The sequence below is a fragment of the Ostrinia nubilalis genome, chromosome 26 (assembly GCF_963855985.1).
Source record: "Ostrinia nubilalis chromosome 26, ilOstNubi1.1, whole genome shotgun sequence".
Classification (NCBI taxonomy): domain Eukaryota; kingdom Metazoa; phylum Arthropoda; class Insecta; order Lepidoptera; family Crambidae; genus Ostrinia; species Ostrinia nubilalis.
In genome coordinates this window covers 8,212,906-8,238,015 of record NC_087113.1, presented here as the reverse complement: position 1 = coordinate 8,238,015, position 25,110 = coordinate 8,212,906, and the positions used below count along the sequence as shown (strand labels likewise).

Genomic DNA, 25,110 nt, shown 5'->3' with positions numbered 1-25,110 from the left:
AATTCCTTGTCAAATCTTAGTGAAATAAACACAAATAATGTTTTGAAAATGCAAAAATTATAAAATAATTATGTTAAAAAATAAAAACAAATAGTAAAATGAAATTAAAAAGTGATTTTAGACAGTGTAAAATAATTCCTATCCACGATGGTGATAGGGTAAGTTTCAACATCTTACTCACTCATCACGCAATCTCAGAAACTACAAGTTCTAGGAGTCTCAAATTTAGCATGGGGGTTCCTTTTAGAACGGAGGTGCTTACTAAGACGGGATTTTGCAAAATTCAACACCTAAGGGGATACACGCGTATGAAGTCGCGGGCGGCCGCTAGTATTATAAAGATTCTGGGTTCGATTCCCATTTCCATATAGAGAAGAAATTGATAATTATAGTTGGTTGAAAACTACTTATTATAATAATTTATTATATATATAATAGTATAATAAATATTTATTATAATAGTAGCTCAATAATTGTAAAAGTTGAGCGAAAAATGATCCAGTCAAAACGCGCTTACTGCTACAAAAGGTCCTGGTCCTACGCTGCACGCATCCAGCTTCACTAGATCGTCGGTCCACCGAATTGTGCTTAATGTTTCAATAAATACAGGACAATATTGATGGCTGGAGCCTCCGTAACGGCCAGCTTGTTGGTGGTGCAAGTGGCTGTTATACCTTTGTTATTCAAATATAGCAAGGCAGTTCAGAGGAAAATGGTCTTTTCCAACTGCAGTAAGTAAAATTACATTACCTAAATCAATTTTAAGTAAAAAATCCTCTAATATGTTCTTTTGAGTCTGAAAAACAGTACTATCACCGCAACCACGAAAGTAATGTATAGCGCCTGATAAAATTCGATAGCAACATGTTACAGAAATGAGTTTATGCTGTGAAGCTTATAAACGAAAACTCTTTCTGTAGCAACATGTTACAAAACTGAATTTATGCTATGAAGCTTAATAATAATGTCTTTTTAATTATTATTAACAATATTTTGAAATACTAATGCTTCTGTTTTCAGTAAATTATCCAAGAAATCTCGACTATGACAATCCTTCGAGCTGCAACGTAGTCGGCGGTAGAAACTTCAAGATAGAGTTTGAGTCGACTGTTGACGACTGTCCTATAAAATTGGGTAAGAATGAGACAATCTTCGTAACAATATCACACACTGTTTTACGTTATGGTTACTATTTGCCAAAGTATAGTGGCCCTACATCTATTGTTGCTTTTTGACAAACATACTTACTTGATGGTAAAATGACTAAAATTTTTACTTAAAGTCTACTTAGTCTTACAGTTTATCTTTAAACTTATAAAAGTAAAGTAACTCTTATGTTCCCAGGGGTATGGCACATCGTCCCGTGCTCCATGTTTCGGGACGTGTTCGTCATCCGGGACTACACGCGGGTAGATGAACGTCAACACGAAGAGCTGAAAAGAACGCGGAACACTGTCGTGCTGTATTGTCATGGTAAACACTGAATTATCGAAATCTTCCTTCATCATAAATCAGGTGGGTGGGACTTGGATAGGAGGGTAGGACAATGTTGACTATTCTCGTAAAGAAAACTTAAAAAAAAAACCTCAGTACTTATAGACTGAACGGGGAGTCTTAGGTTATGTGGTGTGGGAGGATACCAACCGAATTGAGAACCTCCTTCTTTTGTTGAAGTCAGTTTAAAATGAATCACTCCTGGCATTAGACCCCCGTCCCGTAGTTGATCGCGAAGCTGAGATTGAAATCGTTGATTTCAGGTAATTCAAACCACAGAGCATCTCCGCACCGGCTGCAAATGTACAAAGTGTTTCAAGAGCTAAATTTTCACGTCATCACATTTGATTATAGAGGTAAGAATCAAGAATCTTGTAATAAATTATCATTGGCAAAATTACATAGGTACGTTTAACATCGGTTGAATGAAATACAGGCCTCGATAAAAGATTTTGGATAGACCGTCCTTTTGTTCCGGCGTTTCTTCTCAGCACTTGCTAATGTGATGCTGATAAGGCAAAACAGGTCAAAATTAAATAAAATTATGATTTTATTTGATTTTATACGAGTTCCTAAATTGCTCCATGCATCTAAGACCAATGTGCCTCACGAAAATATGAAGCAAAAGTAGGTATAGGCGGTTTTCATCTACTGCCCTTTTCCCTCCATTATTCTTCGTTCGTGACTAACTGAATTTCAATTTGACTGATGACTGATTTGAAACTGATTTTGATTTGGTTTTGAATTGGAATTTGATTTTTAATTTGAACTTACAATAGTTTTTTATACAACCAATCACAGGCTATGGAGACTCCACACGCGTCCGCCCTACCGAGCGCGGCGTGGTTGAAGATGCCCTGCAAGTATACGCTTGGCTCCTGGATTCGCTCACCACTGTCAACAGGCCGAAGGTGCTGCTATGGGGACATTCTTTAGGTAAGGAATGTGTAGCTGATTGTAGTAAAGTTTATAATTATAAGTTAGTGCTTGAACATTGACTTACTTACAGCTAATCTGGGCTAATGACCGTCCACCTGACCAGCAAGGTGGACAAACTACCTCATAAAGGCAGCAGGAAGGCGCTGGATGCAGGCCGCTACCAACCGGCCTACCTGGAAATAATTGGGGGAGGCCTTTGTTCAGCAGTGGACGTCCTGTGGCTGAAATGATGATGATGATGATGAATGAGATATTGCAAAGAAGACGAAATCCGAACGTTTCCTAAAAGATTCTCGCGGAAGACGATCGGTGTTGATTGATCCTTTTCTAAGTTGCTAATAGGGATGATGACTGGGTAATGAAATCGAAATTCTATTTAGTCCGTCAGACAGTTAATAAAAAATTTGGACACATTTTTGAATTTTTTTCATAATCGAATATTTACAGTATTACCTACCTATTATTGAGTTGAAATGTCTCGTGATGTCACTTTTGAGTAAAAAAGCGCCAATCCAACTCGATGTAGCACTGTTATTAATTGTGAAAGAAAACAAAAAATATGAGTCTAATATTTTCTAATTAAGTATCTGTCTGACGGACAAATAATTGAAATTTTGTCATCTAACCTATTCCCGTTTTCATCATCAATCCCTAATTTTTAAGTGACCCCTATGAAAACAAAATTCTTTTTATGTTACTAAGATGGTGAAAATGGGCATACGTCTGCTATAAGCTTTCCTCGTGTGCCCACAGGAACAGCGGTGGTTTCCAACATGGCGGCGCATCTGCCCGAGCTGTGCAAGTGTGCGGGAAAACGCTTGCCACCGCCGGATGCCCTCATCTTGGAGGCGCCCTTCAACAACCTCACCGAGGAAATCGAGAGGCATCCCTTCTCTAAGGTAGTTATGTTCGTTTCAGCCAAATGACGTCCACCGGACAAGGCCTCCCATAAGGCCTTCCAAAACGAGTCATGCGCTGCCCACGTCCAGTGGTCTATAATTCACGGCTTATTCTTATTCCACTATTCCCCGTCAACTAAACTAAACAAAATGAACTAAAAAGTTCATTAATCCCCGTTATATTAGGAATTTACTTTTAACGTAATGGGGATTAATCCTTCAAGCTCCGCGAATCTAGACACAATAGATAATATAATCAATCGTTATGACATTAAGTAATTAATGCCGTCTGGGACTCAATCGGTTAATGAACTTTTAAGTTCTTTTATTCCCCATTATATGCTCCAATTGGCGGGGTTGACGGGGATTGTCAACGGGAAATAGTGGAATAAGCCTAATTCACGTATTTTGACAGTAAAAATTTCGTTGACGTTTAGAAGTCGTCTTATTGAAAAATAGTTTTAAGGCGATTAGTGTCCTCAATCCGCGCTAAATGGGCATTTTGTAAAGCCTACTCCTCTTTTACTGCTGGACAGAAATAGTTGAAAAAAATATATGTTATACAACAGTTCAAGGACTACATTTGTGACGTTTGAATTTTCGCTACGTCTCTTTGTTTTGGATTAAAAAAATAAATACGGGACATCGATTTTTTACTTAAATTCCCTACTCCTCCAAAACGGCTATGTAAATTTAAAAGATTTTTGCACGAATAGATTGGGAATTCTTTAATCTTTAAATGACACGTTGCGTTTTTCAATCAAACATTACTTTCATTCATAAATTTTACTTTTGATAAATTCCGAACGTTTTGCTGTTGAGGGGGCCTTCGCGGGGTGCGGGCGGCAGTCGGCCGCTGGCCTTCAGACGGGGAGGTTGTGTCACTCGCTACAAACTGACATTAGCGATCAAAATGAATTTTTTCTTTGGCTAAGTTGCACCACCTGACGTGACCTAACTTTGACCGTAGCTTTGGCGATAACCGGTGTTTTTTGTATGGAGTTAGACAGACTTTTGACGCTTGTCAAAGTTGAAGTAAGATGGTGCAACCCAGCTTTTGTTCGACAATAGATTTTATGTCAGAATTGTTCATAGAGTACGTGCAGTCAGATGATACAATTAAAAATGTTACTAGGTATGCAAAATCACTTGAAACCTATGTTACAGTTAAGCTTTTACATATACAAATACATTTGTTTTTATTTCATTCAAAAATACCAAGTAGTTATGATTTTATAGGCTTTCAAAGTTCGCTTAAATATCGAGTCCCGCCGACGGTCACGTGACCCCGCGTGACGTACATTCACAGTGTCCGCTCACTAGATAACGGATATAAAAATACTTAAACACATTTTTTTTTGTAAATACATACTTATTATACATATTAACACCCAGACCCATCACAGAAATTAATATTGAACCAAACCCAAACTTGATGCGATTATGTCGTTTTATTGCGAATTACCTTCCAGCTCCATCATCAGACCCTGATTACTATATATAGAATTGAAGTACTCGTCAATACAAAACGAACGAGCCCAAACTCGATGGATTTAAGTCGTTTTATTATAGAGTTCCTATGGCCACCTTCCAGCTCCATCATCAGATCAGCTCCATGTCATCATAATATTGCATGGTCACCCAAATCACATGTGTATGCGAAATTTCAGCTTAATCGGTTGTCCGGAAGTGGGTCTTAATTCAGCTTGCAAGATTCCACCCATACAAATATGAGCCAGTCACTGTACTATGACGTCACGCGCATAAAATGGCGGGCCGGCCGCCGCCCGCACTTTTAACATTCAATATCTTGGAAACTAATTGACGTATCGAAATAATTCTTTCACGTGTATTTTTTATTTTTAACAGAGAATACAGAAAGCTAAAAAACAAAATTAGTGAACATTCTTCATTGAATTATGACGCGCTCAGACGCTATTTTCTACCTGAATAGAATCTATTAGTGTAAAAAAACTATAATTGACTCCAAAACAACTGCACTAGATAAATACAAGTAGAAAAATTATTACGTTATTTATTTACTAGGCCTTTGCAATCAGTATCCAAATTAGGAGCTAGTCAGAATCTGTAACTTAATCGATTTACGTGAAGAAAACAATTTATATTTTTCATACTTATTAGAATTAGATTTTAAATATGTTTCTTCGCGAAAATACCACAATTAAAAATAACACCTGTAACGCCCCTGGGTCTGCGGGTGTCTATGGGTGACGGTAATCATTTACCAACAGGTGATCCGTTTGCTCGTTTGCCTCCTGTCACATTAAAAAAAATTAAGATAAAGTGGTATTGAATTGTTCTATAGAGCTTATTAAAAATTTGGATACTGATTACAAAATTAGCCATTTTCGGAGTCGGTGTCGGTGTCCTACCTTTTGGTGATTCGTTTTGGAGTTGGTTTTAATTTTTAGTGAAATTAATCTATTTCATGCCTTTAGTAGACTATAGGTACCCAGTAGACCTTGTTGTTGCCACTGAAGGTGCATAGGTACTCAGTACATTGATACCATATTTTTCATGATAAGTGCAAATAAACTTCCCTAAATTACCAAACCATGAAACGTACCTACTATTAAAAAGTTTCGCAGATAAAAACTAAAATCCTCTTATAAGGTGATGAATTTTAGGAGCATGTCATGAAACCAAAATTATTAGCATAAAAGAGCTTGTTTTAAAAAAAATCTTTTTATTTATGATGGGGAATTTACTGCGGCGTAGTAGCAGAGATTTTCCGTTTGTAGATCGTAATAATTTCGAAGAATAGGGATGTTTCGTGGATAAAGCAAGAAAGTAGCAAGAGTTTGAATAAGACCGTCGGTGAACTTACCAAAAAAAAACTCTAAATGTATTTTTCACTTTTTTAAACTTATGAAAATTTAAAGAGATGAAGCGCACCAAAGTTCAGAAGATGAGGCACATGACGTCAAGGCATGCTTAAAAATGTGGCGATTTGTGTCGTCACGCGGAATTTCATCGCATCATTATCTTCGTAATTACTTGTTTAATTGAAAAATAAAAATATCCCGTGTCCAATATTTTTTGATAATGTAAAATTGACGGACCAAAAGTCTTTTTTAAAGAAACTAGCCTATTCCTATGGCCACATTCCAGCTCCATCATCAGACCCTGCAGTTTCCAGCTCCATGTCATCACAATATTGCATTGTCACCCGAATTACATGTATACATATCCGAAATTTGAACTCAATCAATTGATGAAGGATTTCTAATAAAAAGACAAATACATTTTCAGTTTATTCTTCATAAGTGATAGACAAAAGCAGAAACATTTGCTTTTTTAAGCCATAGACCATACTAGGTAGGTACTAATGCGTTCCAATAGGGATGATGACTGGGTAATGAAATCGAAATTCTATTTAGTCCGTCAGACAGATAATTAGAAAATATTAGACTCATATTTTTTAATTTTTTCATAATCGAATAATTACAGTATTATATTGAGTTGAAATGTCGCGTCGTGACGTCACATTTGAGTAAAAATTCTACTCAAGCGTGGCGTATCGCGCCATTTCAACTCGATGTAGCACTGTTATTATTTAATTATGAAAGAAAATAAATAATAACTAATATTTTCTAATTATCTGTCTGGCGGACAAATAATTGAAATTTTGTCATCTAGCCTAGTTGTCGTCAGGAAGTTGGTCTAACTAATTCAGCTTGCAACTAATTCAGCTTGCAAGATTCCACCCGAACAAACATTTATGTAATTACCTACATACATCATAAATTGCAAGCTAAATAAAAGCTTGTAATAAAGTCGGGTTTGTTCAAATTTCGAGAACGACTGAACCGACAAAAGCATTAGAAAATTTACGAAAAATAAAATAAAATTTTATCCCGTACAAAATGTTCATGGATTTTGTTATTTTTATTAAATACCTTTACGCCTGAGTTAAATGACACCGACATCAAGGTTCATCAATTTAAGTTTAAAATAATAGGCAGTAATGTATGAAGAAAGAGCTTCTATTCTGTATCTACCTATGCCCGTGTATTTTTGATCGGTGTCAAATCGGAGTTTTTGGTGCGGGGTACGCGGGTGTTGCTCGCGGCGTGAAGGTCAAACGCCCAAGGTCATTGAGGACTCTAATCGCCTTAAATCCGTATTCACAAAGGTCATTTCGATAGAACGATTACTCGATAGGATCGTAGTTAACTCAGCGATTTGTTGTCGTTGAAGTTTTATTACGTGAATAAGGCTACAGGTACTCCCCGTGACCTTCACCAGATCGTCGGTCTTATCTTAGGTATAAATCGTTTCGCTACCTACGAAGACGCGCCCCACCACTTTTTGGTCGAGGGAAGCGCGGAGTGCGGGAAGTATTAGATATCTATTAAAGGGTTAAAAAATTTAAATTCAACCAAAATTGATCCTTTAAAAATATTTATTTACATGTCTTACAATTTTGTAATGAAATTTGTACCTACTTACATTTTGTTTGGAAGAAGCAATTATAACAAAAAAAAAACCTTCTTAAGTAAAATATCCTACAAATTTTAATATCATTTTTTATCTAAATTAAAGCTTTATTCGTAGGCTGGGTTGCACCATCTTACTTTAATTTTAACAAATGTCAAAAGTCTGTCAAACTCCTTAATATAGTAAAATTCTGTATTTAGACTATAATATTTACAAAAGGAATAATACACGTTATTGTACAAAAATAATAGGAATGTTTCCTGGGTAAAAAAGCAAGACTTTTAATTAGTTCGTCACTTAGCTTATCAAAAACTACTCGACACGCATTTTTCACTTTTTAAAACTAATGAAAATGTAGAGATAAAGCGTGCCAAAGTTCTAAAGAAAAGGCCCGTGACGTCATTGAGTGCGTAAATGTGCAGCACTTTGTAACGTCGCGCGGAACTTCAACGCACTATAAATTTGTAATTATAATTTGTTTGATTGACAATTAAAAATATATGTGTCTAATATTTTTTTATATTAAAATTGACGGACTAAAAATTTTTTTTTAGGTAACTAGCCTATTAAAACACAGCATCTGAAAATATCACAAAACAGCGCAAAATGTAATGTACAGCCATCGTAGTCACAGCACACGTTACATACCTACCTACCGTAGCACTTACGTAGTAAAACGGGATCCACGCGTACGAAGTCGCGGGCGGCCGCTAAAGCCCGGTCTGTGATCACGTAGAATTTTGTCCAATGACCCCAAACTACCCATCCTTATCCCTCGCGCGTAATTATATTGCTGTCGCGACTGTTCGACGGGCGACCGCAGTGAATGTGCGAGCGCGATAGCAACATGATTACGCGCGAGCGATAAGGATGGGTAGCTTGGGTTGGGGTCTTTGGACAAAATTCTACGTGCTCGCAGACCAGCAGACTATAGTAGATTTATAAGTCAGAGTGCAGTTTACATGGTTTAAAAAGTGATGGCTATTTTAACCGACTTCAAAAAGGACGTGGTTATCAATTCGATATTTATATTTTAGAACTGGGTCGGGCCTGTCGCATTGCATTTCCAATTCAACTAGGTTGTATTTTAGAGCAAATTTCTGATGGATATTCCTATCTTCGTTAACTAGACCGATTTGAAAGATATTTTTTGATAAAATAAGATATATTTGTTTACCAGAACAAGTGTGGACAAACATATTATGGACAGAAAACATGATGATGCTTTAAACAATCTCACAATCTATGAGCTGATATGAAATCGTTTGAAGCATCCATCAATGCACAAACTGACCAAGCATGTATCACACGCCCAGGGAGTACGAACATCCAGTTTACTTTTTGCGCACAATTTGCAACGCGTTCTTTTATTGGTTCTAGTTGGGAAATGACCAGTTTTTGGCACCTGAGCCGGCGTAGGGAGTTGCGGGTTGTATTTTTTCAAAATTTGGTCGGCAAGTTGTACCCGAAACAGCCTTTGACTTATATTCGTTTTACAGTTATAAATTACGTATGAGTTGTGTATGGAGACATTTAGAAGTCTCCGAAACAATTTTTTGTACCAGACTAAATTTCTGATTCTTTCAACGGGGTATGCCTGCAAGAGTTGATCTTTCTTGTCGACACCCCCCATTGCAAGATTATAGTCTAGAACAACTTGGGGTTTATATTTATAAACACCATGTTTTTCTTTTCCACTGATTTCCACTTTGTGGTAAGTGGAAATCAGTGAAACTAAATTATTATCTTTCCACACCACAATCGTCAGATCCTGGGTTTGGCTGCTGGCAACCTCCCCCGTCCGCATATTAAGCTTTGTTTTGCTACGAAGGCTGTCCGGTACAAATTGCCGATTGAGCCGAAGAGTCCCAATGGTATCTGTTTTACGAGATTTTAGGGTTCGTGACAGTAGAGGCGAGTTATAGAAATTGTCCATCACCAAAGTGTAGCCTTTATCTAATAGAGGACGAACAAGACGATAGACTATTTGGGACGTGGCCCCCTCAGGTTCGTTCAATCCCCTTTCCGGTTCCACACTTTCTGATACATCGTGTCTCTTTCCTGCGTAAACCTCCATCTTCCACAGATATCCTGTTCGGGACTCGCATAACTCGTAGCTTTTTATACCTACCTGAGCAGCTTTGGTGGCGATGAGCTGGGAGAACGAGAGTTTCCCTTTCCAAAGAAGGAGAGACTCATCTATCGCTATGTTCTGCTCGGGTAGGTATAAACTGCTAAATTTATCATTTAAATGATTCAGTATGGGCTGAATTTTCTTAAGTTTTTTTTGTTCACCTGTAGAGTGCTCAGTTATCGAAGTGTTGTCTACGAAATGCAGACATTTCTTAATTAAAAGGAACCGTCTGAAGGACATTCTGTTTTTAATGTTGCCGATCTGAAGATCGGGCAGTAGAGGGTACCAATACTCTTTTTCGACGGGATTTGGGACAAAGCTGTGTAACATTATTATCCCAAAGAAGGTCCATAGCTCGTCTCGCGTGACATCAGTCCACCGTCTCATCCTGGACTGCTGCGTTAAATTTGTCCGACTAAAAAGTTGAAAGGCATATCTATTGGTCTCCTTTATAATATGCTCTATAATAGCTTCGTCCCAAATCCTCTCGAAAATGTCTAGTGGGGTGACACTCTCCACTGGGAATGTTGGGCCCGATGGACCATGGAAGTCTTCTCTGGCTCCAGTAAAGACTTTGGGGTCGCTGCTCCAGGCAAAATGCATCAAGTCTTCATTACCTGCCATGGCCCGTAATGCAGAATCGTCTTCAGCATCTAAATGGTGCAATTGGTGCAGATGCTCAGGAGATATATCAAACAGGTCTGCTGGATAATCGTTGACATTCCTGCACCGGCCTTCGTCAATGTCAACGGTGCCTGTATCAAGTAGATCGTCATCCACATCGCTTCCTGTGTTGTTTTGCCACTCGAAAGTCATTTCCTCCGGGTCTCCGAATAATGATGGTTCTGAAATAAAACCACAATCGTACTATATTATCTATACGTACGCACAAGCACACGATTGAAAAGTTATAAAATAACACTCACCTTTAGTAACTGCGGGTAAAGACTTTGGAGTAGACGTATTTGAGTCTGGAATGGTACTGGTACCGGATGCTAAAAATATATATAATAAGTAGTTAATGGTTAAATTCTGGAAAAAAACTACCTACGTTTTTATGGGCTTTTTTAACTTGAATATTTCATTTAACTCACTGGGTGTAAATCCAATTAGCTCGATATGAGCATCCACCACAACTCCTTCCGCCTGGATGGCCTCCACGAGTTTAGTGCCAGTTGAAGGTGAAAATTGTGCTAATTTACGTCGTCTGTAAAAAACATAGTCTTATAAATATATCAACATCGACTAATAATTTGTGAAAGTACTTAAAATTATAGCTACCTCTTGGCAGGGGTTTTTTCCACCACCGACTCTGTGGCACCAATTCTAGGTTTGGGCAGAGGAGGAGTGGGTGGTGTGTCAGGTGTAAGGGGACACGGAATACGTGCTGGAGATTTTTTTCTGTAAAATATTTGAAAGTAAGACACAACAATTTTATTTACCTCATGATCATTTGAAAAAAAAAACACACACACATATAAGTACCTTTTCTGTTTTTTTTCCGGGGCATCTGGCAGCAAAAACCTGACTACCTCCTTCTGTTCCCTTAAAGCAAAGAGACGTTCTTTCTGTTCTGTAGTAAGAACATTGAGGTTCGTTTTGTCAGCAACCTTCTGGCCCCTCACTTTTTTTTTACCTTTGGCTGGTGACGTTGATCTAAACAAAAAAAAAACTTAGAAACTACCATCTAACTGTCAAGACAAATTCTGTATGATATACACAGAAGGCTGTAACGTACTACGGCTGCGTTTATGGAGGCGTTAGGCCTGTTCATCTCCGCGAGTTTACATCGAAAACAAAACACGCACGATGGCCCACCTACAGGATACTATTCGACAAGGCCTCACATACGAGCGAACATTGACTCGCGCACGCGTATTCTTGTGTATGATGGAACAAAATAAAGAAAATGGTGTACTAAATACTGTGCAGTATTTAACTGCCTAAATGATAGTAAAAACACAGATAGTACTTTTTTAAGTTGCCTCAAGACACTGAGAGGTAAATAAGTAGTTAATATTATTCATGATAATTCATGCTAAATCATGTATTTCCTCCGCCATTTTCCGCAGTTTGGCACCTCACGTCACATCATTTTACCGAAGTCAGCCCTATAGCTTCGGCGCAGTGCCGATCACTGAAACTTGTCAACAAAATGGTGCTTGACTCTTGAAACAAAAGCTTAAAACCAACAAGGAATCGAACCAACTAAAATATGTTAAAAATTACACCCTGTATTTTTATTGCATCGATCGTTCGGGTTAAGTATTTAAGGATGAAATCTCTCTAACAAACTTGATAAATCAAATGAAAGGAAAACCATGAAATCTTAAATTATTGTAATTATTTACAGACAATGAGGATCAGTACTGTTGTAGAAAATTCAATAAAACTAGTATCTACGTTAATCTTTAAGACATAAGGAAGATATATCTTTTTGAATTATCCAAATCGGACCATTACTTACGAAGATATTAAGTAATAAACATAGGCCGTTTTTGCCGCTAAAAGTCAACGTACGCAGGGCCGCGTGACGTCACTATATCCGAATCGAGCGCAGCCGGCGTACTATTGGGATGGAAAATATTTTTTTCCAGCTAAACTATCAGTTTTAGAAAAAAACTTTTAATAACATTTAGGTTCATCAAAATAAAGTAACCTATCGACCAGTAATTTAAAAAAATAAAAATTGTGAAAAATAAGTATCGCTATGTCCAAAAACCACATTTTTATAGGATTCGATGGAATGCGGAGACGCGGTTGGGGCGAGTGTAACTTTATGATTGTTTGTTATTGAACATAATAATGGAGTGCTAATACCCAGTTTCTGGCCTGGGGGGGGGGGGGGGGATAAGTCATAGCCAGTTTCTGGCCGGGGGGTAAATCATACCAGACTTCTGGCCGAGGGGGAAGTCATGCCCAGCTTATGACCTGAGGAGAGGAGAGGGGCGGGGGAGTCATACCCAGCTTCTAGGCTAAGATTAAATAGATTTCCAGGAGGGAGCAGCTGGCCCGCCAATGAGAACGGCGAATAGATAGGTAGGTACGTAGGTTTAACTCAGAAAAACTAAATAACAGGTAGGTATTGCGTGTACATCGAAATGATCTTCATAGCAATGTCTTGCTTGTAGCCTAGGCAGAGTGTATCTGCCTCAGCTATACTTATTGTTAGAAGTAAATAAATTAATATATACACTTTTATATTTTACTTGGACGAAGATATGACTTTAACAACACTTATGAACACTTTATTTGAATAAATCGCCAAATATGCCACCGCGGAGACCCTAATCGCGTCTCCGCGTTTCATTGAATCGTATAAGCGTATGGATTTTTTGCGATATTTTTCACAATTTCTATTTTAAAAAATTACCTATCGATAGCTTACTTTATTCTGATGAATAAATGTCATAACAAGTTTTTCTCTAAAACTGATAGTATAAGATCCCGCTATACAACGACCTTCACCGAGATGCTTATTTGATGAAACATATTTTATATTCAAATTAACATGTCAATAATTATATTGCTTAAGGGTTGCCTAATAAATTTCAGTCCAGGATATGATTAATTAATCATTAAAAATAGATTTTTTTTTTAAATATTTCATCGGTTTGACTATTAAACAAACTCCATACCAATCGAAAGTATGAAGCCCATAGAATATGCAAACGTTAGGTTGCCTATTCTTTTCCAGTCATAACTCTCGGGTTGCCAGGTATAAACAGGTAAATTGATAGAGCATTTTGCACCGGTCTGATAATTTAATCAAATTTAAATGAAAATAAAGATTATTTCATTATGAACACGGTGGTATAGGGTTGCCTGCGAAAAATCAGTCCTGAATGACGGTTGTCGAATTTTGTAATGTGAAATTAAAACTGAAAGGTGACATTTTTCAAATAGTTGGCAACATTTGGGAAAGACGAGTTGTATGGGGCGTTTGTGTATCTTGTCAAGAGGTATCGCTTGGGTGAAGAAATTTCTCCAGTGTTGCCATGCTTTGGGAGATTTGGTCCAAAAATGTCGAAAGTGGAAATAACGACTTCCGGTCAAAAATTTGGATGACGCCTCCTGCAAAAGGGTCATGCAAATGATATTTGACCATTTTCATCTCGATCACCTGGCAACACTGGCAGCTACGGGGAAAAGTATTTTTTTTCGACATGGGTGTCTTTAAAGTTAAGGACGGACAGAAGGAGATATGGCAGAAACAATCCAAAAATGGGGTTTGGTCGGTTATACGACCCAGATTATGGGAAAAATCCGAAATTTCAGAAAATCAAGATGGCGACCGAGTGAGCGGCCATTTTGTAAAAAGTTTCAGATTTCTGATTTTTCAAATGCATTTTTTGGGCAGTTGGCAACATTTGGGAAAGTCGAGTTGTACAGACCGATTACGTAGTTTGCTAAGGAGTATCGTTTGGAAAAACAACATTTTCCAGTGTTGCCATACTTTGAAATATTTGGTCAAAACATTTAAAAAATGGAAATAACGACTTTTGGTCCAAAATTTGGATGACGCCTTCTGCAAATAGGTCAAACTAATGACATTTGACTATTTTTATCTCGATTACCTGGCAACACTGGCAGTTACGGGGCTACAAAATTTTGGGACTTGGGTGGTTTTAAGGAATTGTTTCACGGGATTGGTTTAAGTTAGAAAAAAAGTAAAAATGGGTTTCGGGGCGGAAAATGGTCTAGATTAAGCGAAAAATGCAATAAGTATGGCAACACTGGAAAATGTTGTTTTTCCAAACGATACTCCTTAGCAAACTACGTAATCGCTCTGTACAACTCGACTTTCCCAAATGTTGCCAACTGCCCAAAAAATGCATTTGAAAAATCAGAAATCTGAAACTTTTTACAAAATGGCCGCTCACTCGGTCGCCATCTTGATTTTCTGAATTTTCGGATTTTTCCCATAATTTGGGTCGTATAACCGACCAAACCCCATTTTTGGATTTTTTCTGCCATATCTCCTTCTGTCCATCTTTAACTTTAAAGACACCCATGTCGAAAAAAAATACTTTTCCCCGTAGCTGCCAGTGTTGCCAGGTGATCGAGATGAAAATGGTCAAATATCATTTGCACGACCCTTTTGCAGGAGGCGTCATCCAAATTTTTGACCGGAAGTCGTCATTTCCACTTTCGACATTTTTGGACCAAATCTCCCAAAGCATGGCAACACTGGAGAAATTTCTTCACCCAAGCAATACCTCTTGACAAGACACACAAACGCCTCATACAACTCGTCTTTCCCAAATGTTGCCAACTACTCGAAAAATGTCACCTTTCAGTTTTAATTTCACTTTACAAAATTCGACAACCGTCATTCAGGACTGATTTTTCGCAGGCAACCCTATACCACCGTGTTCATAATGAAATAATCTTTATTTTCATTTAAATTCGATTAAATTATCAGACCGGTGCAAAATGCTCTATCAATTTACCTGTTTATACCTGGCAACCCGAGAGTTATGACTGGAAAAGAATAGGCAACCTAACGTTTGCATATTCTATGGGCTTCATACTTTCGATTGGTATGGAGTTTGTTTAATAGTCAAACCGATGAAATATTTAAAAAAACATCCATTTTTAATGATTAATTAATCATATCCTGGACTGAAATTTACTAGGCAACCCTTAAGCAATATAATTATTGACATGTTAAATTAAATATAAAATATGTTTCATCAAATAAGCATCTCGGTGAAGGTCGTTGTATAGCGGGATCTTAGACTATGATAGTTTGGCTAGAAAAAAATATTTTCTATCCACGCAGTACGCCGGCAGCGTTCGGATCGGATACAGTGACGTCATCGGTCCCACGCCGGGCGGTCAGTGAACTTTTTTAGCAATTTGGCCATAACTTCGTCAATTTTTGTCGTAGAACAAAAATTTTTGGACTGTATATTAAGGATTTCTTAGACCTATAAATCTGCATTCACAGCTAAAAATCGAAATGATCCTCATTGTATGTAATGGGGTACATTTTCGAAAATCTATGAATGCAGTTCTTTTTCTTTTAAAAAATAAAGGAATGTTTTCTTTGAGTAAAATTTTCTATCTACAGTATTAAGGATGCTTTCCCTCCAGGTGGCATTACAAAATTCCACCCTGTATAATACCAAAATAACAATTTTCCCCACATTCGACTTGAATAAATAATGAACTTACTCTTTTTTTGGCGACGCATCTGGCAACAAAAGGTGCATGACTTCTTTTTCTTGGAGCTTTTTATCTGCTACTTTTCTGGGCGACTTTTTCCTGGAAAATCATCAATTTTTTAATTTAATAATTTAAATTATATAAAAAATAACTTTCCCACACAATATAACAAATGTAATTGGCATCAATCAACATGGAAAGCATTGGGGGAGGCCTATGTTCAGCAGTAGTGGACGTCCTATAGCTGAAATGAAGATGATGATGAATGTGCATCATGAATATCATGATTAAGGTTTAAGCATTATATTATTTAACTATCTGGTTTAATTGAACACACGGAAGAACTTACGCTTTTTTGGGATTTTTGGGATTCGGTGTATCAAGAACCAAAAAGTATAACTTTTTTTTTCTACCCGCACATTTTTTTGTAACTTTGGTTGAGGATCACTTGTAGTTGTTATTTGTACGATATTACCAGAGTAAATACAAATGAGTAGGTCATCTTCATAGAAACGTCCGAGCGCGGTTTGTATGCGAGGGCGCCAATACGTATAATCAGTTTTGTGAATACTCGTAATTATTAATTCTAGCAAAAGAAAGTCAGAAACTTACTTGGAAGCTTTTGAATTAGTCGTATCCGTATTCTGTACATCTTGCATTGCAGGTGCGTCTAAAATGATGTCTAAGATAAGTGTTACAACAAACAACAGTATGAAATATTGTGTGAATATTTGTTATATTTAACAATTTTTTTTAATTTTGAGAAATAATATCAAACAAAAATCGAAAAACTTTTATGAATAAAAAAATCTACCTGTATTGTTGGGTAACCTTTGAAACAAATCCTTTCGAAAACGAATTCTTTTGTATGGGGACTTGCTCCTGGAAAGTCATCAAATTAAAATTTTGTTGAATCATAGTATTATTAATTAATTACCTTCTTTCCTTCAAAATTTCACTGAAATAATTAGGTATAGCGAACTTACTTGCAAAGTGGTACGTCCATTGAATTAGTTATATCCGCCTCCTGGACATCTTGTCTTGCAGGTAAGTCTAAAATATTTAAAATTATTTAAATTCTTATGATAAGGCTATGCATGCACGCAAGCGCGAGGATTGGCTTTTTGTCACCGTGACAGTATATGGAATATCTTTTATTACACTTTAATAAAGAGAAAAAAAAAATAACGTAGTATACTTATTCATATCTATGGAGAGACATACTGTCACGGTGACAAAAGTCACCAGTGCGCGCGGGCCATAGAAGTGTTACAAAAAAACGGTGAATATTATAGTAGGCTCCTCAACAACAATGACATTAATAAGAAAATCAACAAACAACGTAAATCTATTATGTATAAAAAATACCTGTATTTTTTATGTTTGGTGGCGGAGCTTCTGAAGTTCCAGGCGTCAGAGAGATTTTCCTGGAAAATCATCAAATATTTAAATAATCATAAAAAAACTTTCTCCCTCACTCTCACTAAGCCTAGGCGCAGACCATCGATTTTTCGTCGGCCGATAGTTTAGTCGGGCAGTTGATCAGTATGGGCATGGAAGTGCGCACATTACGCCGCGCCGATTCGATTTGGCCGATTCTTCATACAATTTAAATTCGTGCACAACTATCGGCCAACTAAAAATCGGTGGTCTGCGCCTAGTCTAAGATAATTATAACAAGATTAAGGGCTCGTTCTCACAGCAATCTAGTTTTGCACAGGATTCAGTAATGCACGGTCACGCAAAACTGTGAAATTAGGTATGTGTTATGTGCCGGACGGTCTTGAGTTGCAACTGTGCGGACCCTCAAAACCGTACCCGGCACGGCGCGATGCAGGGTGCCGGGTACGGTCCGTCGTGCACACGTTTGAAATTCGAATTGAAAATTCAAACGGATCGTTTTTTGCGGGACTTTAATAATAAACGGGATCCTACAAAAAACAAGAGACATCCTGTAGGAACAAGCCTTAATTTGTGCCATGAATGCGGTTATAGCTTAAGAAGAGAAGAAACTTGCTCTTTTGTGGGCGGCGCCTCGGGAAACAAAAAGTGCGCGAATTCATTTTCTTCGCACAACGTTTGACTTAACAACTGCTGTTGTTCTTCCATCTCAATTTCTTCGATTATTCTTCTGAAATAATAATATTTTTTTTATAATATTGTATACATATATTAAATAATATTGTGTAAATTACGTACAGTTGTGGTTGTGGTTCTGCTGGTACTGGTATCTTATTTCATCTAAGTTAATATCAATTTTATACCACCTACTTTATTTTCAGTTTGGCCCTAAGGTTGACTGGAGGAAAATGCCGAAAGGCATTAAGTCCGCCTTATGTACAATGTATTATGTGCATTTAAGTTCTAAATCTATACTAATATTATAAAGCTGAAGAGTTTGTTTGTTTGTTTACTTGAACGCGCTAATCTCGGGAACTGCTTGCTGGTCCGATTAAAAAAACAACTTTCAGTGTTAGAAAGCCCATTTATCGAGGAAGGCTATAGGCTATATACCATCACGCTACGAGTAATAGGAGCAGAGCAAAAATGAAAAATGTTGCGAAACGGGTTTTGACGCATACGAAGTCGCGGGCACAGCTAGTAAATAAATAAAAATAAATACCTCAGAAATCAATGGTTGCGGTGCCCAAGACTTAGAGGGTTGTAAATACGGTCTGAAAAGGAAAATTTATAATTAAGATATATTGTGAATTCTATCGGAATTATGTACCTACCTAATTTAAGAAGTATCATCATCATCAAGAGCCCTTTACAGTCCACTGCTGGACTATGAGCCTCCTCCACTATAGTGGAGGGTTTTGCCATAATCTCCACGTTTATCAGGCGGGTTGGAGATCGCAGTTTAAAAGATTAATGTTTATCAGAGAGAGCTGCTGCCCTCTGAACACGTGGTTGTAGGTCGGACCATGTTTTCTTAAGAACAGTAAGACTTGATAGTCCGACTCCATAATCGAACCAACAGGAAAAAAAAAATCACGTGGTCCGATTACTCGGACAAAGCAGTCGGACCACGTGTTCAGAGGGCGCTGCTGCCCGTTCTTTGTTAAATGTGTAGTCCAAGGTCGCCTCTTAAGACACCCGCTCTGCTGTCACCCCAAGACGTAAAGGGTTGTGAATGTGGCCTAAAAATGAAAATATACAGGGCAATTTTGTTATCACTATCCAAATTTTTAGGAGCGACTCCGAATCAGTAACTTAATCGATTTACGTAAAAAAAAACAATACTTTTTTCACATTTAATCATTTTAATCCGCTGCGCGCGTTTCAAAATTGGCGTCGTTGGGAAAGTAAATAAATTAACACGAACACAGAATATTGTAAGTCCACTTCTACAGTGACTGTGAAATCTCCGACGACGGACAGACAGACATGACGAATCTGTAAGGGTTCCGTTTTTTGCCATTTGGCTACGAAACCCTAAAAAGTGTTAGTGTGGTCTCGCTGCGCCGAGTCGCGTTATCATATTTTGGCGCTAGTGTAGCTGAGCCCGTCTTCGAAATCCAAATAAAGATGTATTAAAAAGCTAACCAAATCGAAAGTTTGGTCAAAAATACTTACATAGTTACTTCTACACTTCAATTAATCGATAAACTTAATTTTTTAAAGAGTAAACATTTGAGAAACTCACCAAAACACGTTTTTTCTTAAATTAAACAACACGAACGAAAACACCACACACTTGCTTGACTGACGTTTGTGTATGACAGATGACTGCAGACGACTGACCCGGCGCGGGCGGGAGGGGAAGCGTCGCTTACAAACATTCACAGGTCTATGAAAGAGATAGAATGAGGATTGCTAGAGGAGCGAAGGAGATAAAACACTCCAAATTTGTTGTTTGGTAGCGGCTGCGTTACACACGCGGTTACGCGGCGTTGAATGAAATCAAATAGTGTAAATAACTAAAGTCCGATTTTTAATTCGACGGAATTCTGACAGCTGTCATTTTTTGACAATTCAGATGTAATAAGCCTTTTTTGCTTTGAATAAATAATAAATAATATGAAATGAAATTTTATCACGTACCTACAACTTTTAAGAATGAACTATTGTTTGTTTTGTGAATTTAATGTGCACTAATTATTATGTACATTTTAGAGACTAAATAGAAAAAAACGTGTTTTTAACACAGAAAAACGACATATTAACACAAACGAAAATATGTATTAATCATCAATCATCATTATCGTCATCTTAATCAACTTGGATTATAAAATTGGCATCTTGTTAAATTGATTATTTTATGAAGCTAAATTTTATTAACAAAAGGATTTTCATAAAAAAGGTTTGTAACCCATGGATTATTGGCCAGGGAGTCCAGTAATAGAAAAATAATTTCCCAATTTTTTAAGTAACTTCAAAAATATGATGATAAAAATTCAAATGACCATTTTGAAAGGATCAGTACATTTTTAAGCCTCAGTTTTTCAAGTGAAACCTTAAATTTAAGAAAGGATTATTTTTTAATTTGTGAAAATGCTCTCCATTCTTAGTGGGAATGTTTCAATGTTGACAACACTTCTGAAATGTCAAAATTCCGTCGAATTAAAAATCAGAGTACAGGCGCCATATACGATTTTGAAAAATCAGTCACTTTGCGGAAAGGAAAAGGAGTTTACCGTCGAGAAATTCTCATTAATACCTAATAAAATGCAAGGCTTACTAGATCAGCGCCCTCTGTTGTGGACGCTTAGCATGATGTAAACGACGCGGTGCTCGGCGATAGGTTTATGTATTGTGGCGCTTAGTATAATCCTGCCTGAGTTGGTGTTACTCAAGCGCTCCGATAGATGGCTCTAAACAGTATTTTAAAGAGATCTCTCTACTTTGTTAAAGAAGGCTCATTTTTGTAAAAGTTCTTTCCTTGGGTTAAGGAAGATGACTAATAATAAATTGCTCCTTCCTCAGCTGGTCTCCTGGCTGCCATACTACAAGGACACGTTCGTGAAGCCGTTCTCAGCGTCATCGGAGTATGCTTTCACTACAGACCAGTACCTCAGCAAGGTGCCCACGATGCCTATACTGATGCTGCACTCGCGCGGAGACAAGATCGTGCCTTATGACCTGGCTGCTAAGGTTTGTTGTTGCATGTATTGTTTATTCTAGTTCATTGTCAAGGTCCAGCGCTGACATACTATGACGTGACAGCGCATACAAATCTGATGCACATTTGAAGTCTCGCTGACATATTTTGACATCATCACAAAAACACCCTGCCCGTGCCTGAGCACTCATTCAATGAGGGCTATCGTTTTAGCGCTCACCAGTTGGCGCCACTGTAGATTAAGGTCCTGTCACTTGCTAGTAGCGAAGACAGTGGCGCCGACTGGTGAGCGCTAAAGTGGTAGGAGGACTATCGCATTTGCACTCATCAAGATGGCGCCACTGTAGAGTAAGGTCACAAAATATAACAGAAGGTAAACTCATGTATGTACCTCGCTTTGCATACCTCTCTCGCTCGCACGCTCGGCCGTCGCGCTAGGGTTGTCTTGTCATGTGTTGCGTTTATTTCGATAAGATAGAAAAATGTTACTCTTAATACTATGCAAGAAAGACAATAAAAAAATATCCACGTATACTTATTTATATTTAGTACGTTATTATAGTAATAGTTTGCAAACAAATACACGAAAAGGAAGTAGTATTTAGTTGAGTGACACTATTATCCAACTAATATTATAAATGCGAAAGTTTGGATGTCTGGATGTTTGTTGCTCTTTCACGCAAAAACTACGGAACGGATTTTGATGTAACTTTACAGTATTATTTTTTATAACCCTGAATAACATATAGGCTATAATTTATGACGATCTGTGCTGTGACAAACTAAATTTCACGCGGGTGAAGTCGCGGGCAAAAGCTAGTTATCCAATAATTCCTAAAACCTCTCTAAAACAATTTGATATTCCTAATAATTGAGTTGGCTTTCAATTTCAATTGAAATTCAAATAAATAACTTACTTACCTCCCCGAATCAACTGGTAATTTAAAAAATGAAAATTCGGTATTTAATTATGAGTTTAAGCAACCAAATACCGAACAATTATAATACGACTTTTTCTGTTCACTCATTTTCGTCAATTTCGCAAAACAAAATAATATCACAGGCGGTTGACCGGCGCGTGACTCAAGCGAACCACAGCGAACGTGTGGCGAACGTCTGTCGCGCCACGTCGCGCTCGCATTCGTCCAAGACAGTCTTGCTAGAGCGGTGTCTATGTGTGCGTGGCTCGAGCGCGTTTAGTATGGAGTTTGTCTTCTGTTATATTTTGTGGTAAGGTCCTGTCAATCGCCAGGGGTGCCAATTGTTAGGTAAAAAAACGATAGCCCTCATTAAACGTTCGATCTATAGCAAGTCGTATATCTTGTTGGTTTCGACTAAGTGTCCTCAGCTGGATGAAGGTCTTCCTCAAGGATTCCCACAAGGACCGGTTCTGCGCTGCCCGCATCCAGGTACTTCCCACGATTTTCACCAGTGGCCTAAGGGGGCGTCCATTAATTACGTGAGACAATTTTGGCCAATTTTCAACTCCCCCGCCCCCCTTTATGAGATTTGGTGAGATTTTTCCAGACCCTCTCCCCCTCCCCACAATCTCACGTGAGATTTCTTAAAATACATATTTGCAATGTAAGAGTTAGATTCGATTAGGATTTAATATGAAAAAAATCGTTTCTTCTATTTTCTTTACTGTTTAGACGGTTTAGCTCCAACTCCAACTTCGATTACCATCAAACCTATGAACAGAGTTGGCGAACGAATTTTGATGGCTGCAGGGCGTAGGAGGACGTTTTCTCGCAATTTAGCCCTTTTTCTTGCTGAAAAAAATTACGTGATATTTATTGAGACCCCCCCTCTCCCCTACGTGAGATTTAGTGAGGTTTTTCTTGACCCCCTCCCTCTTCTAAACGTCTCACGTAATTAATGAACTCCCCCTAATTCACGTATTTTGACAGCCAAGATCTCGCTGACATTCAGAAGTCGTCCCATTGAAAAACAGAACTAAATCCGTATTCACAAGGGTCATTTTGATAGAACGATTACTCGATAGGATCGCAATTCAGCGATTTGTTGTCATTGAAGTTTTGTTACGTGAATAAGGCTACTGATCGTGTCGGTTCACTGAGGCCTAACATACTACGTCTCTGATCCAGGGTGGCTACTCCAGAACTTTACTACCATCAGTTCTACAATAATATGCCCAGCCCACTGCCACCTAAGATTGGCCATTCTGCAGGCTATATCGGTCACTTTGGCTCTCCTATAGATCCCATTGGCTCTTGTTTCTGATTCGAACACAATGGGTAACCCCGAGCAAAGCTATCTACATCGCCTTTTGGGTGACGGACGTCGGATATCGTTTATCTGAACAATATAAACTGGAAATTTTGACATAATATTTCGTCAGTAAGCCAATTTTGTAATTAAGTTAGAAGTTTTTCGATGATTGGAAAATCAGCCCTAAGTTTACCAACTCTACAATCTTCCTAAAAACAAGCCTACCTCTGAAGAAACTTATACATATTTTGATGTAAAGCAGATCCACACTTACCCCTTTACTAATAAAAAGTTACACAGTTATTGAACACTGTTTTAAAATGACATTTCCATACTAAACGTCACTTTAAAACACTATTCAACGAGCGTATAAGTTTTATTAGTACGGGGGTAAGTGTATAAGTCTTATACCTATTTTATATTTTTTTAGCTCCACGAGACAGTCCTCCACTCCCGGCTGTCGGTGCCTGACGCGGCGCCGCTGGTCTTCCACACCTTCGAGAAAGGCAACGGCCTCGGGCACAACAACCTTTGCGAGTCAGCTGAGTTGAAGACTGTCGTCAGGTGTGTATATCATCATCATTTCAGCTATACTTATAGGACGTCCACTGCTGAACATAGACCTCCCCCAATGATTTCCACAATGGCCGGTTGGTGGCGGCGGCCTGCATCCAGCGCCTTCCCGCTACCTTTACGAGGTCGTCGGTCCACCTTGTGGGTGGACGTCCTACGCTGCGTTTTCCGGTACGTAGCCTCCACTCCGGAACCTTGCTGCCCCATCGGCCGTCAGTTCTGCGTACTATAACATAGTTATGCCCTGCCCATTGCCACTTCAGCTTGCTAATCCGTTGGGCTATGTCAGCGACTTTAGTTCGTTTACAGAACTCCTCATTTCTGATTCCATTTCATCAAACACTTTAAAATTATATTATCATTATCATTGTTAGTTCGTTTCAGGCGAACGACGTCCACTGCTGGACAAAGGCCTCCCCCAAGGATTTCCACAAAGACCGGACCTGCGCCGCCCTCATCCAGGCACCTCCCGCGCCCTTTACCAGATCGTCGGTCCACCTAGCTAGGGCCTAATGGGAGGCCTGCCCCGCTACGTCTTCCGGCTCGTGGTCGCCACTCGAGAACTTTTCTGCTCCAGCGGCCATCAGCTCTACGAGCTATGTGCCCCGCCCACTGCCACTTGATTTTAGCAATTTTGTGAGCTAATGTCATTCTCCTGTGGATCTCCTCATTTCGATCACGCAGGGAAACTCCGATTATTCCTACCTAACCTGAATTTCAGGTCAGGACAGGATAGGAAAGTAGCCGTTTCATAAAAATTATACATTTAAGAAAAATCTAAATGTATGAAATTTTTTTGTTCCAGTGATTTCTTGGACCTAATCAAGAAAAAGCCCGAGTAAATAATTACAAAAACAAACTACGAACGATCTATCCTTGTAAAATATACCTTGACGCTGTTTACTTTATTGTTTTTATTTCAAAATTGTCCATTTAAAAACCAACTCTATTCGTTTAAGATAGAGTTTAACAAACTGGCTGGTTATTTTAACAGAAATCGTGCATTAGTTAATTTGTACAAATTGGTGGCCATATTTTATAGGTCTTTTTTAGTGGCATCGCGCGACTCGTAATAAATCTCGGCGATATTAAAAGGACTGGCCGCTGCACGGTAGCCGAGAAAAAAATAATTTATTCTCTGT

The 25,110-nt window shown here is 38.2% G+C and overlaps 2 protein-coding genes across 2 annotated transcripts; one reads left to right on the top strand and one right to left on the bottom strand.

Annotated features, from left to right (window-relative positions):
• LOC135084572 (lysophosphatidylserine lipase ABHD12-like) lies at positions 1-24,871 on the top strand. The gene is made up of 10 exons (XM_063979343.1): positions 1-158; positions 610-731; positions 1,021-1,134; positions 1,345-1,473; positions 1,758-1,850; positions 2,296-2,430; positions 3,187-3,332; positions 21,028-21,195; positions 23,826-23,959; positions 24,774-24,871. The coding sequence occupies exons 1-10, from the start codon at positions 148-150 to the stop codon at positions 24,808-24,810; spliced, it is 1,089 nt and encodes a 362-aa protein (XP_063835413.1). The 5' UTR covers positions 1-147; the 3' UTR covers positions 24,811-24,871.
• LOC135084561 (piggyBac transposable element-derived protein 4-like) lies at positions 8,684-19,829 on the bottom strand. The gene is made up of 13 exons (XM_063979324.1): positions 19,748-19,829; positions 18,722-18,773; positions 18,116-18,229; positions 17,467-17,525; positions 17,085-17,151; positions 16,913-16,980; positions 16,711-16,768; positions 16,108-16,197; positions 11,413-11,583; positions 11,209-11,328; positions 11,022-11,134; positions 10,854-10,922; positions 8,684-10,772 (listed from the first exon to the last, which is right to left on the bottom strand). The coding sequence occupies exons 3-13, from the start codon at positions 18,205-18,207 to the stop codon at positions 9,037-9,039; spliced, it is 2,643 nt and encodes an 880-aa protein (XP_063835394.1). The 5' UTR covers positions 18,208-18,229; positions 18,722-18,773; positions 19,748-19,829; the 3' UTR covers positions 8,684-9,036.
• Positions 24,872-25,110: the final 239 nt, after the last annotated feature.

Bases quoted from the DNA above. Each gene is read 5' to 3' on its own strand.
- LOC135084572 (XM_063979343.1), top strand. The intron at 1,135-1,344 runs GTAAGAATGAGA...TTATGTTCCCAG, and splicing joins CGACTGTCCTATAAAATTGG to GGGTATGGCACATCGTCCCG. The intron at 1,474-1,757 runs GTAAACACTGAA...CGTTGATTTCAG, and splicing joins TGTCGTGCTGTATTGTCATG to GTAATTCAAACCACAGAGCA.
- LOC135084561 (XM_063979324.1), bottom strand. From the start codon at position 18,207: ATGGAAGAACAACAGCAGTTGTTAAGTCAAACGTTGTGCGAAGAAAAT. The intron at 17,526-18,115 runs GCAAGTTTCTTC...ATGATTTTCCAG, and splicing joins GAGGCGCCGCCCACAAAAGA to GAAAATCTCTCTGACGCCTG. The intron at 10,773-10,853 runs GTGAGTGTTATT...GTTTTATTTCAG, and splicing joins TTTACCCGCAGTTACTAAAG to AACCATCATTATTCGGAGAC.